This window comes from Panthera pardus, unplaced genomic scaffold, assembly GCF_024362965.1.
Source record: "Panthera pardus isolate Hobbes unplaced genomic scaffold, ASM2436296v1 HiC_scaffold_11, whole genome shotgun sequence".
Classification (NCBI taxonomy): domain Eukaryota; kingdom Metazoa; phylum Chordata; class Mammalia; order Carnivora; family Felidae; genus Panthera; species Panthera pardus.
The window spans coordinates 41757208-41773566 of record NW_026526666.1 but is presented as its reverse complement, the minus strand read 5'-3'; the positions used below and the strand labels follow the sequence as shown (position 1 = coordinate 41773566).

Here is a 16359-nt window from a genome sequence, read left to right as displayed (position 1 = left end):
AGGATGTTTCTCTGTTGGTAGGTGAACATAGATCCTTATTTTGATAGCGGTACAAAACTTTATTTAATATCTAAAGAATTTCTAAGTTATTTTAAAACCTATTAGGTTTTTTTTTTAACCTGAAGAACATGTTGCCTTTAGCATAATATGTTTTCCTTAAAATATGAGAGGAAATATTACTTAAAGTAGAGAATATATAATATCAGATATTATCAGTTCTGTTTATGTTTTTGTTTTGTTTTGTTTTTTGCCTCTGGTCTAATAGACATATTTATACTATCTTAAATATTGCTGATGCTTGTACTTCTTTCCCCTTGGCTTTTTGGATAAGGCTGATAAGAGTATAGTTTGATATTTAAGAGTATAAGCAAGCTTTGGAATTAATGCCTGGGTTTAAATTCTACCATTTGGTTGTGGGACTTGGGCAAGTTCCTGCTAATGTAAGTCTATCTCTGTTTCTTTATCTGTAAGATGTGGGTAATAATAGTACCTAGCTTATGAGTTGTAAAGATTAAATGAGATTATCAACGCATTTAGCATAGCCCCGGGTGCATATGAAGTGCCAAAACTACAGTGTTGAGAAATACTTCTAGAAAAATAGACTGAAAACCTCTGAAAATCTCCTCCACAAAAGTAATGAAAACACTGGCAAGAATTGTCAAAATCAAAATTTTAATAACTGAAAATTAATGAAAGACTTACAGAAATTCAGGGGGCATTTATTCAAGAAAAATGACTCCATAAGAACAGTGAACTTAAGGATTTTTAATTTGATCTATTCGCATCCCCCTCTCCTCCATAGTCTTGAAAACTAGCAATCTCACAACTGTGGAAATTGCAGAAACCAGGGGCCTGGCAACCACTAAAAGAAACTTAATGGCTTTGGAGCTTCACAAAATTCTTACTGTTTGACCTGTGTGGCAGCTCTCTGCAGAGTTCCATTCTCAGGACTTACTTTGATCTGACTTAGAGCTTGCTCTGTAGGAAAGTCCTATCCTATGGCCTTTGTCGAAAACATTCAGTGGCAATTGTTTAACATTAATATACCTGAGGTGGTGTGATACCTGTCAGGGCTAATAAGAGGCTGATCAAAAACTCAAAAGGAAAAATTGGGCAATGAGATTTTAACAGGGGACTTTGAAAAGTTCCAACATATTCCTGGGAATCTAAAAGGCCACAGGCATGCACAGGACTATGCATATGTCCAGGAAAGACCTAGCAGTCCCTGACCCCTCACCTCTGGCTGACCTTCATGTTCTGTATAAGCAGGTAGTAAAATTTCAGGCAGAAAAAAGAGAAAAAAATAATTAATTGTAATTTATCAAAAGTAAAAACTCGGGCTTTAAAGGATACCAACAAGAAAGTGAAAAGAACAGCAGATTGGGAGAAATATTTATAAATCACGTATCTTATAAAGACACATATCCAGAATATATGGTTACAACTCAACCATAAACGGACAAAGGATTGAATAGACATTTCTCTAAAGAAGATATACAGAAGCCAGTGAGGAGATGAAAGATGCTTGACACTGTTAGTCATTAGAGAAACTAAAAACCACTTCACACCCACTAGAGTGGCTGTAATGTAAAAAATGGACAATAATAATTATTGGGGAGGGTGTGCAAAAGTCTAAATCATTGTGCATCGCTAGTGGGAGTGGAACATGATGTGGTCTCTTTGCAAAACAGTTTGGCTGTTCAAAAAAGTTAAATACAGAGTTACCAACTGACCCCTCCTCTCAGGTATATACTTAAGAGAATTGAAAACATTAAAAACTTTTACACATATGTTCAAATCAGCCTTATCATAGCCAAAAGTGGAAACAACTTAAATGTCTATCATGAGGAATGGATTAAAAACAAAAGCAGTATACCTATACAATTCTGCCACAAAAAAGAATGACATACTGATACTGGCTACATCTTAGATGGACCATGAAAACATTATGCTAAGTGAAAGAAATCAAACTCAAAAGGCCACATATTCTTTGACTTCACTTACATGAAGTTTCCAAAGTAGGAAACTCCAGAGACGGCGAGTAGATTAGTTTCTAGGGGCTAGAGAGAAAGGGAAATGGGGAATGACTGATAATGGATACAAAGGTTCCTGTTGGGGTGGTAAAAATATTCTGGAACTAGAAAGTGGTGCTAATCGCATAACCCAGTGAATATACTAAAAAAACTACTGAATTGTACACTGAAAAGGATGAGTTTTTATAGTACGTGAACTATATCTCCATAAAGCTGTTATTAAAAAACAAAACAGAAAAAAAAAAGAGAGGGGGAGGGGCAGGGGCACCTGAGTGGCTCAGTCCATTGATTGTCTGACTCTTGGTTTTGGCTCAGGTCATGATCTCACTTGTCTATGAGTTTGAGCCCCACATCGGGCTCTGCATTGATAGTTCGTAATCTGCTTGGGATTCAGTCTCTCCCTCTCTCTGCCCCTCCCTGGCTCTCTCTCACTCTCTCTCTCTCAGGGTAAATAAATAAACATTAAAAAACTACAAAACAACAGGGTCTCCTGGGTGGCTCAGTCAGTTAAGCGTCCACCTTTGGCCTAGGTCATGAGTTCGAGCCCCAAATCGGGCTTTGTGCTGACAGCTCAGAGCCTGGAGCCTGCTTCAGATTCTGTGTGTCCCCCTCTCTCTGCCCTTCCCCTGTTTACACTCTGTCTCTGTCTTTCAAAAATAAATAAACGTTGAAAAAAAAATTTTTTTTAAACTCAAAACAACAAAATGGGCACCTGGCTGGCTCAGTTGATAAAGCATGTGACTCTTAGGGGGTGCCTGGATGGCTCAGTTGGTTGAGCGTCTGACTTTGGCTCAGGTCATGATCTCACAGTTCGTGAGTTCAAGCTTCAAGTTGGGCTCTGTACTGACAGCTCAGAGCCTAGAGCCTGCTTTGGATTCTGTGTCTCCCTCTCTCTGTTCCTCCCCTGCTCACACTCTGTTTCTCTCTTTCTCAAAAATAAACATTTTAAAAATTTTTTAAAAAAAGCATGTGACTCTTGATCTCAGAGTTGTTAGTTTGAGCCCCACAATGGGGGGCGCCTGGGTGGCTCAGTCGGTTAAGCATCCGACTTTGGCTGAGCTGACAGCTCAGAGCCTGCAACCTGTTTTGGATTCTGTGTCTCCCTCTTTCTCTGACCCTCCCCTGTTCATGCTCTCTCTCTCTCTGTCTCAAAAATAAATAAATGTTAAAAAAAAATTTTTTTGAGCCCCACAATGGGTATAGAGATTACTTAAAAATTAAGAAAAAAACAACATTTTTTTTTAAAGCAAACATCACCACCAAAACCCCTATAGTATGCCATTTAAATGGATCACTTAGTATTGAAAAATGAAAATCACTCCAAAGGCTTCTTGCTTAGCAGGCTATTCTATAGTGTTTGCAGTTGTTATTTTTTAATGAATTGTTAGAAACCTGTAGTTTCATTTGTAGAGCTGTTATGCGAGCCAGAGTTGCATGACTATTTGTCAGTTGTACAAAGGTTAGTCAGAGCTAGATATAAGAAAACATTCCTTAGAATTAGCCAAATTGAGATTTCAGTATTTTTGTAGAAAGTTTTACTTTAGTCACAATTGTGAGTTATAATACTTTTGAGCATTCTTTGGATGATAAAATCCTCCCCTCTTTTTTAATGCTTCATCTTCAGCTATTTGTATTGGTGAACTGTAAGATACTGCTTTTCTTTGTATCCTGTGGATTTAAGTTCTTCAATTCAAAGTTTGTTATAAAATTGTACTCGTTTTTACAACTGAATTTTGAAATTCAGTTGTAAAATCTGTAAAATTCAGTTATAAATAAACATTTTTAAAATTTTTTAAATGTTTATTTTTGAGAGAGAGAGACAGAGAGACAGAGAGACAGAGTGTGAGTGGGGGAGGGGCAGAGAGAGAGGGAGACACAGAATCTGAAGCAGGCTCCAGGCTCTGAGCTGTCAGCACAGAGCTTGACGCAGGGCTCGAACCCACCAACTGTGAGATCATGACCTGAGCCAAAGTCGGATGCTTAACCAACTGAGCCACCCAGGCGCCCCCAGTTGTAAAACTTAGCTGTAAAATCTTATTGAATGATTTTTATGGTTTAATCAAGTTGAGTACATTTTGATGTTAGCAAGATCCTATTTCCTATCTTTTATAAAGTTTTTTTCCTTGTATCAGGGTAATCGGTTGTAACCTGCTGTTTTCTTAGCTTGCAGAACACCGAGAAGCACGGCACACCTACAGTCTAGAGTCTCTTTGCCACTGCCCTTTTTATGAAGAAGCCATGCATTTAGTTGAAGAAGGGAAAATTTACTCGAGAGTGCTTAGGTACCATTTCAATTTTGCTTTTGTTTATGAAAAACATTAAGTTGCCGTTGCTATGTTTGTGTAATATTTATGAAAGATGTTTATAAGAATGGGAGGAAATGTTTTTTAGGCTCAAAAAAAATTTTTGCATGGCTTGTCAGTATTGAAAAGACATATGTTTTATATTAAAGTCTGGAGGTTAAGCCTTGAGTCCAAATTTGTAGTGGGCTTGATCTTGAATGCAGCTTAACAGTTGTCTTTCCTGTTTATTACATAGAACTGAAATGTTGGAGTGCCTAGGAGACAGTGATTTTCTTGCCAAACTTCACTGTATTCGACAGGCTTTTCAGGTATTTTTTTTTTTTTAAACATTAAGTGACCTCACCTAGCCACTCATCCTCACCCTCATGCTATAGAGTCCAGCTGTATATAAACAGAACAGCTCTTTGCTCTTCGTTATCCTTATTTTTAATGGCAAATATAAAATCTCCTAAGTTTGTTTTTCCTGGCTGCTATTTCCTTTCATTTGTCTTCATTTATCTTTGTCCTCTGCCATGGTTCCCCAGGTCCACCACACTTTGTCAAACAGGGTATTTTGATACTGGAGATGTGTACAAATGGCTACGTAAAATAGAAATCCTTTCTTATTATCAATTAGTGTGTTTTCTAGATTGTTTTTTTATTTGAATCAGTTGTAAAATCATTGATTTCCTAAAATGAAATAAAATCATTTAAGAAAAAAAAGTATCTTTATTTTTCTGTGTTTTGGGGGCTATATAACATTTATTTTGGATTTTCTAATATCGAACAGAATTTAAATTCATATTTATTTCCTTTTAATCTTTTTTGATTATAGGCTTCAAGAGCTCTTTTTATTTTAGTAAATTACAACGTTCTCTGTGGTCTACCTGCAGAGATAGTGCCGCATCCAATGCATTGACTATATCAGGGTTGTTTATGCATAGATGTGCTATAGAATCAAATATCTGTTCAGATTAATTATTGGTTCTTTTTTTCTTTGGGGTTGAATGTTTTTTCAGGTAATACTTTCGGAAACAGCCAACAGGATATTCCTTGCTGAGAGTGGAAGGAAAATTTTGTCAGCATTAATTGTGAAAGCACGAAAGGTAAACTTGTTTTGTTGGCAAGTTTTTTTATTGTTCTTGTTTCATTTGAACTGAAGATTACAGTACATTGAATTTTTAATCGAAGAAAAAGTTTTTGCAGATTGTTGCAAAGGTTCACATACTAAAAATAAAGTAATAAAAATAAATTACCAAAGAGCATGAGTTCTTCTTGGGTTGATTTAGTTTCTGTGTATGAAGTCTGCACTATTTTGATCAAGTTGTCGCTCATAAATTATTCCCAGTTTGCTGAAAGTCTATGAATGTCATGTTGAGAGTCATCATTAGATATACTACAACTACCACTATTATTATTTCTAATACTTCGTCTCTTCCCTCAAATCCTGGTCGGTAAAGTTCTAGGAAATAGAATAGGTCTCAGAAATCTGGGAATACAAATGGAGTTGTCTCTTACTCCTACTCATGGGACTAAATGAGGCAGAGCAATCGCAAGAACTTCATGAAGACTGTAAGGAACCACTTCCCTTTATGCAAGCTGTGTCCACATGTTGAGAAAAAGTCAAATAAAACAGGCCTTTCTTGAGCCACTTGGAACACTTGGTTTTCTGACCCAATTCTTTTTTTTTTTTTTTTTAATACTTTATTGTCAAGTTAGCTAACATGCAACATATACAGTGTGCTCTTGGCATCGGGAGTACATTCCCATGTTTCATCACTTACATACAACACCCAGTGCTCATCCCAACAAGTATCCTCCTGAATGCCCATCACCCATTTTCTCTGCCCCTCCTGCCTCCCCGCCTCCCCATCCCCTTCCACTCTCAGTTTGTTCTCTGTATTTAAAAGTCTCTTATGGGGCGCCTGGGTGGCTCAGTCGGTTGAGCGTCCGACTTCAGCTCAGGTCATGATCTCGCGGTCTGCGAGTTCGAGCCCCACGTCAGGCTCTGGGCTGATGGCTCAGAGCCTGGAGCCTGCTTCCGATTCTGTGTCTCCCTCTCTCTCTGCCCCTCCCCCGTTCATGCTGTGTCTCTCTCTGTCTCAAAAATAAATAAAATGTTAAAAACAAAATTTTTTAAAAAATAAAAATAAAAGTCTCTTATGGTAACTTTTTCTTTCTTTTCCTTCCCCCATGGTCTTCTATTGAGTTTCTCAGCTTCCACATATGAGTGAAAACATATGATATCTGTCTTTCTCTGACTGACATATTTCACTTAGCATAATACCCTCCAGTTCCATCCACATTGTTGCAAATGGCAAGATTTCATTCTTTTCTGTTGCCAAGTAGTATTCCATTGTATCTATATACCACATCTTCTTTATCCATTCATCAGTTGATGGACATTTGGGTTCTTTCCATAATATGGCTATTGTTGATAGTGCTGCTATAAACATTGGGGTACATGTACCCCTATGCATCAGCACTCCTGTATCTTTTGGATAAATTAGTAGTAGTGCTATTGCTGGGTCATAGGTTAATTCTATTTTTAATTTTTTGAGGAACCTCCACACTGTTTTCCAGAGCGGCTGCACCAGTTTGCATTCCCACCAATAATGCAAGAGTAGCCCACTTCTTTTGAACCTCAATTAGTTCATTTGTATAATAGAATTATATTTATAGTACACCATTCAGAGGGTTCTTATGATGATTAATTAAAAGATAAGTGGAGGGGCACCTGGGTGGCTCAGTCAGTTGAGTGTCCACCTTCAGCTCAGGTCATGATCTCACAATTCATGAGTTTGAGCTCCACATTGGGCTCTGTGCTGACAGCTCTGAGCCTGGGGCCTGCTTCGGATTCTGTGTCTCCCTCTTTCTCCACCCCTCCTCCACTCACACGCGCTCTCTCTCCCTCCCCAAAATAAATAAACATTAAAAAAAAATTTTTTTTAAAGGTAAGTGGAGGGGCGCCTGGGTGGCTCAGTTGCTTAAGTGTCCTACTCTTGATTTCGGCTCAGGTTATGATCTCACTGTTCATGAGTTCGAGTCCTGCGTTGGGCTCTGTGCTGACAGCTCAGAGCCTGGAGCCTGCTTCGGATTCTGTGTCTCCATCTCTCTCTGCCCCTCCCCTGCTCATGCTCGCTCTCTCTCTCTCTCTCTCTCTCTCTCTCAAAAATAAAAAAAAAATTAAAAATAAATAAATAAAAAGGTAAGTGCAAAATAAATATAAGGTGATATTAACTACTTGCAATTCCCAACGTAAATCTTATGTTGCTTCCTTGGCGTTCCCATGACAGATTAAACCCAGTGATTTCAACTAGACTTTCCCCAAGAGGAGTAGAACCGCATCAAAAGCATCAATCACATAGTATCTGCTGTAACCAAGTTTTCATTTCAAGAACTGACCTAAGTTGGCATACATATTTGATGAGTAAGCAGTTTGCTTATGACATGTTACTAATGTTCTTAGTCTTGGCTCCTGCCAAATGTTGGAACAAAAATATATTAAACCAAGTGAATATGTCATACCTTGAAAATATATTTTAATTCAGTTACTTAATAGAATAAAGATCTAACAAACATACTTGAAGAGTAACTCATTTACTTTGTAGGCTTGAGCCTTGTTATAAAATTAAGTTTAGGATTAAAATGTGTTTTCTTCTGCAGAATCCAAAGAAGTTTGAAGATGTTTTTGATGAGATGATCTATTTTTTAGAGCAGACTGATCACTGGGATAGTACTGAAATGGAACTTGCTGCTAGAGGAGTAAGTTTCAATTTTTTTATAATATTCATTCCCCTTAGTTATATACATATAATATTTACATTATCTGAGGCCACTGTTTCCTTGTCCTTGTTAAATGACAGTAAAACCAATTACGTGATAGCGGTTATGACAGTCATAAACAATAGCAACCACAGTCTTTATACTTTGGGGCAATAGTTGAAAATGATTGTTTTTTTAAGCTAATCATTCGTTCGTTCCTTCTTCCTTCCTTCTTTCCTTCCTTTCTCTTTCCTTCCTTCCTTCCTTCCTTCCTTCCTTCCTTCCTTCCTTCCTTCCTTCCTTCATCAATGAGAAGGCCCTAGCAGAATGGTTATGGTGGCCTGTGCAAGGATGATTTTGAATGGGACAACAGACTGCTTAGAGAGGCCAGGGGATTGGCTACTCAGGATCAAACAAATAATTAAATATATTGAGAATAATGGGAGCCAGGTTTCTCACTGTCACAAAAGGAAAGTATAAAAAGCTCGGATTGGGAGTTGGAGCTGTCCATGTGGATTTTAGTTTACCAGATAGATAGACAGCCAGCCAGACAGACAGACGGATGGGGAAATAAATACAAAGGTTTGCGTGTATATATAAGCATACATATAGTTTCTAGTTCTGTTTACTGAGAGGATTTGGGAGCAGCAACACCTCAAAAGAAATTACTCTTAGCACATGGAGCTTGGCTTCTAAGTACTGTTCACTGAAAGGAAGGAGAACTCCTTAGAAAAATGTCTGATATCAGCACTGGGATAGGTCAAGTACATGATGAGCCTGGAACATTTTGTTGTAACAGAAGTTTAAAGAATGAGTTCGCAAGGGGCTGAAAGGCTTTCTAGGCAGAGAAACCCGTCGGTACACGGACAGAGAGACATAATCTTTCTTTTTGTGGTGTTCCCTCACTCGGTGAAGGAATTGGTATCCATGCAGTTGTGCGGGCCAGAACCTGGGACTCCTCCCTCACACCTCCCTGGTCCTTGTGTGCTCTGTCATATTTATGTGTAAGTTTGGTCAGTTTTAACCCCTAAATATTTTTGCTTTCTTCAACTTCTCTCTAATCCTGCCAGCGCCATTGTAGCCTGAGCAACTACTCTTTTCCCTGGACTAAAGAGTCTTTGCATTCCTGGATCCGCTTACTACCCCTCCCGCCCCCCATCACCTTTTCTCCTCTCCTCTCCATGTTGCTGCCAATCTTTTAAAAATGCAGATCTGAGCATCCATCTCCTCTCCACCACTGCCTCTCCAAAAGACTAAATAAAATTCAGATCATTCACATGGACCTAGCACTTCCTTCTTGTCTCCAGCCACTTGCCCCTGTGCTCTTTGCTATAGAGATTGCAGCACACTTTCGGTGATTTTTTTTGACTCCACACCACTGTGTTCCTTTTTACCTTAAATGCTTTGACGGTATTTCCTGTACCTGGGATGCCTTGCTCCCTAAAGAAAGCCCTCTCTGACATCTAGTCTAGATTAGCATCTCCATCATAAGCGCTCATAGTACCTTGTACTTTTTCCTTTACTGGGTTTATCACAGTTTATAATTGTGTATTTGTGGAATTATTAGTTGCTGTCTGTTTTCTCCACTAAATTCTAAGCATGTAATTCAGTTGCTGTAGAAGTCTGAGCACCTGGTACAGGTGTGTGGTACAACACAACATGCATGAGCAAATGAAGGAGCAAGAGGCTCATGATGTGCTGGGGAAGATGGGCAGACATCCCAGTAACTAAATAACAAAGCGAGCTGAGATTGTGAATGCCATAATAAAAGCATGAACAAAGGACTCCTAGAATACAGTGAAGGAGAGGTTAATTTCACCTGATGGGATCTAGGAAGGAACAGCTGTTTTATGTGAATTATAATTTCTGGTGGTGAGTTGTTTTCATATTTGTCTCTCCTCTTCCTCTTTTTTGTCAGAGATATAATCTGATTCAACTAAAATCACCCTGCTGTTACAAAACATGAAGCCCTGGCTCAGACTTTTTTTCAGTTCTATGTAACAATAATTCGTGTTTTAACTCATAATTTAATGCAGGTGAAAAATCTAAATTTTTATGATGTTGTTCTGGATTTTATATTAATGGATTCCTTTGAAGATTTAGAAAACCCACCCACATCCATACAGAATGTAGTAAATAATCGCTGGCTAAACTCCTCCTTCAAAGAAACTGTAAGTGGTGGTTTTCCTTTTTCTCAACCATTTCAATTTGATGAAAAATGGTCAGAACCGGGAAGATTAATAAGATTTATTTATATATCTACCTATAGAATGACTAGTGTGGAAACTGAGCTCATTCTTTGATATTGGGATCAGACGTGTATGATACACTGTATCTTCAGATGAAATTCCTCTTTGGCTCTTCTGTCAGTCCCTGTCTTGACCTGGAGGACCCAGTATTTCTTCAGATCTCGAAATAAACTCAGGCTTCAGACTCGTTCAGGCCTAACCAAAAATTATAACTGAACTGTCTCTATGACCAAACTGAAATATAGCGGTTGTAAACAGACAGTATGTATTTCTTAGAGGAAAATCTGGAGATTCATGTTCTCAAATAATATAAAAAATTAGGGGAGAAAGGGGCGCCTGGCTGGCTCGGCCGGTAGAGCATGTGACTCTTGATATTGGGGTTGTGAGTTCAATCCCCACATTGGGTGTAGAAATAACTTAAAAATGAAACATTTGTAAAAATTTTTTAAAAATTAGGGGAGGAAAAGAAATAGGCATATGCAAAAATAAAACAAGTTTTAAACTGTATTCTGTACTTTAAATGTTTTCAGTTCCTCTTGTTTTTTTGTATTCAAATCTCTATCTGACATTGTTTCTTTGTTGTGTTTTAAGTGTGTACCTGGAAGCAGGTGGAATAGATATTCAATGCAATGATGCAATTTGAATGCCTTTTAAGAAATGTCCCAGCTGCCTGTTTTACAATTATTTTGGAAATTCCTGCCACTATATTTTAAAGCATTTTTAATAAGTCCACTTTTCCCTTAAAATGTGTTTTAACTATAAAAGGTACATGTTCTCCCATTTCTGTAACTGATTTGGTAAGGTGACCTTGATCAAAGTTGGGCCATGCCAGATTTCTTTAAGATCCACTTGGGTGTTTTAGTCCCTATCATTAAGGTTGTTTTCTTAGTTCTTATTAGAATAAAACTTTTAGCTCCACCCACAGCTATTTCCAGCAGTACTATTCTTTTTTTTTTTTTAATTTTTTTTTTAATGTTTATTTCTTTTTGAGAGAGAGAGAGACAGAATGCTAGTGGGTTGGGGTGGAGAGAGAGGAAGGCACTGAATCTGAAGCAGGCTCCAGGCTCCGAGCTGTCAGCACAGAGCCTGATGCGGGGCTCGAACTCACAAGCTATGAGACCATGACCTGAGCCGAAGTCGGACACTCAACCGACTGAGCCACCCAGGCGCCCCTCCAGCAGTACTATTCTTGAAGAAAAAAAAATTACTTTGTCTTCATTATTACACATAAAACAATTGTTGTATATGTGTATCTGTGTACACATATTTTCATTTTCACTCTTTTCCCATCGGAACAGAATTGAAGAACTCTGAGAGTTGAACTATGGTTACCAAGTTTCTGGTACCAGGGTTTAACCTTTTTCCTTCAGTGTCTTTGCATTTGATTTTAAAATTTATAAAAACAAAATATCTTTTCATTATTATTTAGAAACAGTAGAAGGAACCTGGACTAGTTGTTATCAGTGGTTAATGCTTTGAACATTTTAGACTTATAAACTATTAATTTCTAATAAAAATCACTCCTAATGCAAAGTTTATATAGTTGTAAATTTAAGCCTTGCTTTTTCTCATCTGCATTTATCTAGGCTGTGGCTTCAAGTTGTTGGTCAGTGCTGAAACAGAAAAGGCAACAGATGAAGGTAAATTTCATTGTGCCTTAGACCTTTTTGTTGAGTGATTTGAGGCTCCTGTCAGTCCTCAAGTGGGGCAGCAGCTCATAAGGACGGCCCCTCAAGCTAGGTGAATGGCTTACTGGTACTGGGTCGGCCTCTCCTGTTTTGAAGTCCTTCTCCCTCTTGAGGCAGCCATGGGATTTCCACTATGTGGGAAAGAGTTTAGCGTTAGAAATGGCTCAGATAGAATTTTTTAAGTAGTTCTGGGGACCACGTATTTGAATAATTTTTGTTTAAAATGATTCCAGAGACCCTGTGTTTTGAACAAGCTTTCCAAATGATGATTATAAACTCAGATGTTTGAGAAACACTGGTTTAGGGCTAGGGAGCTGACTTATAGACTTGGGCTTAATTCTCTCACCAGATATTATGGCCTCGGGCAGTTCCTGACTATCTGCTGAGCTCCAGTTCTCCCTTTTGCAGGATGGAGTTGGTGTCTAGCCCATAGGGTTGCTGTAAGGGTGAAATGAGACAATATCAACCAGCTTCATTTAAACATAAAATAAAGAGCAAATACAAAAACGAATTTAATAAATGCTGGTTACCATAATAATCATGACAATAATAACATATCTAACTTTATTTCTTCTTAGCATAAATCTTGTGCCTTAGTCTAGTCTCCTGCCCATATCCGCAGATAACCTATATATCTCACCTCCTGTGGAACTGTTTTCTGTTACTGGAATGCCATGCTCTATCCTCTGTGTTTAATACATCTTACCTATTGTTGAGTTCAGCTCACATTATTACTTGTATTTCACCCCATGCTAATGTCCTACCTGTCTGAACTCCTAGTATAGTCTATGGGATTTAGAATTTTAATATATGCAGAACCTCTCAGACTGAATGATAACTTGAGTGCATCCCTCATAACTTTTTGGCCTTCGCTGGTTAGCTCTGTGTGATTTAGGACAGGTTACTTAACTCCTCCAAAGTATCACTTTCTACATGATTAAAATGATGTTAACACAACCTCCTTTTTCAGAAACTTTCTGTTAGATTAAACAGAACCTAGCACATTATCTGGAATATAATGGGTACTCGTTAAATGGTAATTGCTGTTACAATATCTACATTCTTTAAATTGATGCTCAGAAGACATTTTGGAGCCTGTAAAATAGAAAATAACCCCTCCAGCAAACAGAATCTTGAAGCACAGTTATCCCCAGTTGATGCTATGTGACAAATTCCCCAGGATTTCAGAAGGTTGTTAATAAACTTGAAGAGGTTCCTAAATTACAACTGTATGTGTTACTATCGCACAAGAAGAGGTCATTACACAATTAAATGCCTCGGTAACATCTGGTTCCTCAACCAAAAGTTAGGATTCTAATAAGCATATTTATGTGCTTACTCATTTAAAAATCATTTTGGTCTTTTTCACATAATCTAATTAAGTGGTTGAGTAGAACTGTTTAATAACTGAAACCCTGGTCATCTCATTCATCCTAAAAATTTCACTGCTGAGGAACACCGTGGCATTCTTGTTATTGCTTGGTTATAACACTCATATGATTGCTTTTTTATGAAGTATTTTTATGAGGTGAAAATGCCTTCAGGAAATGATGTTCCTCAGCACATTTGAAACCATTGGCTAGGATATGTAAATTACATAAAACATTTTGTGACTCTAAAAATTACTTGTAAGCTTATTTACTTCCTTAGTAGACTTGGTCTGCCCTCAAAAAGAGCTGGTCATGTAATAGGTAGGAATTTAAGTTTCTCTACTAGAGATAGCTAATTCAAGAAGGTAAAAATAATTTGATTCTCATTTACTTCCCAACAGATCCCAGATGGATTTTTTGCCCATTTTTATGCCATTTGCGAGCAAATCAGCCCTGTCCTAGCCTGGGGCTTTTTGGGTCCTAGAAATTCTCTCTATGATTTATGTTGCTTCTTTAAGGTATGTTCAGCCATTGAATCATTTTTTTCTAAATCAAAAAGCAGGTAAGTTTTGTTCTGTTTTGCTTTTGCTTTTGTAGAAAAAAAGAATGTTAAAAAAAGGTAAAGTTATAAAAGTCACCTAAATTCAGTGTTTAAATGCCAGTGGAACATTATTATATAGATTTGGTGCTTTATCATGGAGTAGATTCCATAAGTCCATTCACCTTATCAATTCAATTCCGTCTGTAATGGAGACGTGTGTGTATGGTGTTACCATGTTACAGTCAAGTTGCTGCAGACAGTTGTTCTTCATCTCTAGACCCTTTTGAAATTGATAAAGCAAATATCAGTCTTTATTGCACATGTAGGCAATTTAGAGGTAAGTTCTGTTCCAGGTTAACATGAGTGATAGAACCCTAGTTGTGAGAAATAACACGAAAGTTTAAGGTTGTATCCCAATGCCAGCAGTTTGCCAGAACACAAGTTACAGTGTACTGCAGAATTCTATGCCTGGCACAGTGCCAAGAAAAGTCTTTTTTTTTTTTTTTTTTTTTTTAAGTTTATTTATTTATTTTGAGAGAGGGTGAGAGAGAGAGAGAGAGAGAGAGAGAGAATGCAAGCAGGAGAGAGGCAGAGAGAGAATCCCAAGCAGGCTCTGCACTGTCAGCACAGAGCCCAGCATGGGGCTCGATCCCATGAACCATGAGGTCATGACCTGAGCTGAAATCAAGAGTCAGACACTCAACTGACTGAGCCACTCAGGCGCCCCAAGTCTCAACCATTTAATAGTTTTGAATCTAAGCTGAGTTTCAAGGAGCAAATAAAAGTAAACATAATCAAGTGAATTTGAAAGTTTTTGATGTAAGTTTGGGTGTTTCACTAGACTGATGATTTAAAGTTAAATTATTGGGACGCCTGAGTAGCTCAGTCGGTTAAGCATCTGGCTTTGGCTCAGGTCATGATCTCACGGTTCGTGAGTTTGAGCCCTGCGTCGGGCTCTGTGCTGACAGCCCAGAGCCTGGAGCCTGCTTCGGATTCTGAGTCTCCCTCTCTCTCTGCCCCTCCCTGGCTTACACTCTGTCTCTCTCTCAAAAATAAATAATAAAACGGTAAAAAAAAAAAACAAAAATGTTACAGAAAAATAAAAAAATTTAAATTATTATGTTTTTGTACTGTTAATGTAGCATTTATGTAAATGTTTAGGAAATACTTATTTTACTGTCATTCAAAACTGATCAATTTTTGACTAGTTTTCTTGAACTCCCAAATGTATGTGTTTCTTGGAAAAATTTGGACTGGGAATTAAGTTTGTCATTAATAAACAGTCTGACTGTAGGCAAATCATGCTCTGTCCTCCTTTTCTTCATCTCTAAGATTGCTAGAGATGATTGCTAATGATTTGTCCAGGTATAAAGTCAAGCAAATCTATGAAACATGCCTTCTTAGTACTTCTTAACATTTGGTTTTTGTTGGATAGAAAGTATTTCTGTTTTTTAGTTCTTTGGAATTACTTTTTTTCTCCCATCATGGCATAACAGGCTGAGACTTAATACTTAGTAGTACACAACTTACCTAAAATGAGTTTCGGAAAAAAAAAAAAGGATGAGATTTTACTATTTTCAACAGCATGGATGGACCTAGAGGGTATCATGCTAAGTGAAATAAGTCAGCCAGAGAAAGACAGATGCCATATGGTTTCACGTATGTGTGGAAACCAAAAACAAAGCAAATGAACAAACAAAAAACCAAATAGAATCATAAATACAGAGTGATACCTGGCTGGCTGAGTTGGTAGAGCATACAACTCTTGATCTTGGGATTGTGAGTTCCAGCCCCTCGTTGGGTGTAGATTACTTTAAAAAGAAAATCTTAAGTAAATAAATACAGGGAACAAACTGGGGGTTGCCAGAGGGGAAGGAATTGGGAGGGTGGGCGAAATAGGTGAAGGGGATTTAGAGGTAGAAACTTCCAGTTATAAAATAAATAAGTCATGGGGATGAAAAGTACAACATAGGGAATATAGTCAATAATATTGTAATAACATTGTATGGTGACAGGTGGTGACTACACTTACCTTGGTGAGCACTGAGTAATGTACAGACTTGTTGAATCATTGTGTTGTACACCTGAAATTAATATAACACAGTATGTCAGCTATGCATCAATTTTTAAAAAATGGGTTTCAGCGTAAGTATTAACTTACTGAAATGAAATATCTTTCATGATCTATTTGAAATCTGAAATTTTTATTTTTCATCTATCTTAAGTTTTTTAGGTACAGAAAAATACACACTTGAAACTTAAAAGTGGGGCTCCTGGGGGCGCCTGGGTGGCTCAGTCGGTTGGGCGTCCGACTTCAGCTCAGGTCACGATCTCGCGGTCCGTGAATTCGAGCCCCGCGTCGGGCTCTGGGCTGATGGCTCAGAGCCTGGAGCCTGTTTCCGATTCTGTGTCTCCCTCTCTCTCTGCCCCT

General features: G+C 37.9%; 1 protein-coding gene and 1 long non-coding RNA gene across 4 annotated transcripts in view; one reads left to right on the top strand and one right to left on the bottom strand.

Moving 5' to 3' along the window:
* Positions 1–16359, top strand: part of MIGA1 (mitoguardin 1) — a 105563-nt gene that overhangs the window by 84814 nt on the left and 4390 nt on the right. For all 3 annotated transcript variants that reach the window (XM_019413877.2, XM_019413876.2, XM_053893646.1), the window contains 7 exons: positions 4197–4315; positions 4572–4644; positions 5335–5421; positions 7982–8080; positions 10117–10251; positions 11916–11969; positions 13789–13905. In XM_019413877.2, the coding sequence (XP_019269422.2) occupies positions 4197–4315; positions 4572–4644; positions 5335–5421; positions 7982–8080; positions 10117–10251; positions 11916–11969; positions 13789–13905 (684 nt within the window). The remainder of the gene's footprint in view (positions 1–4196; positions 4316–4571; positions 4645–5334; positions 5422–7981; positions 8081–10116; positions 10252–11915; positions 11970–13788; positions 13906–16359) is intronic.
* LOC128774594 (uncharacterized) lies at positions 11792–16129 on the bottom strand. The gene is made up of 3 exons (XR_008419053.1): positions 15961–16129; positions 15662–15739; positions 11792–12148 (listed from the first exon to the last, which is right to left on the bottom strand). It is a non-coding gene; the product is annotated as an uncharacterized LOC128774594 (long non-coding RNA).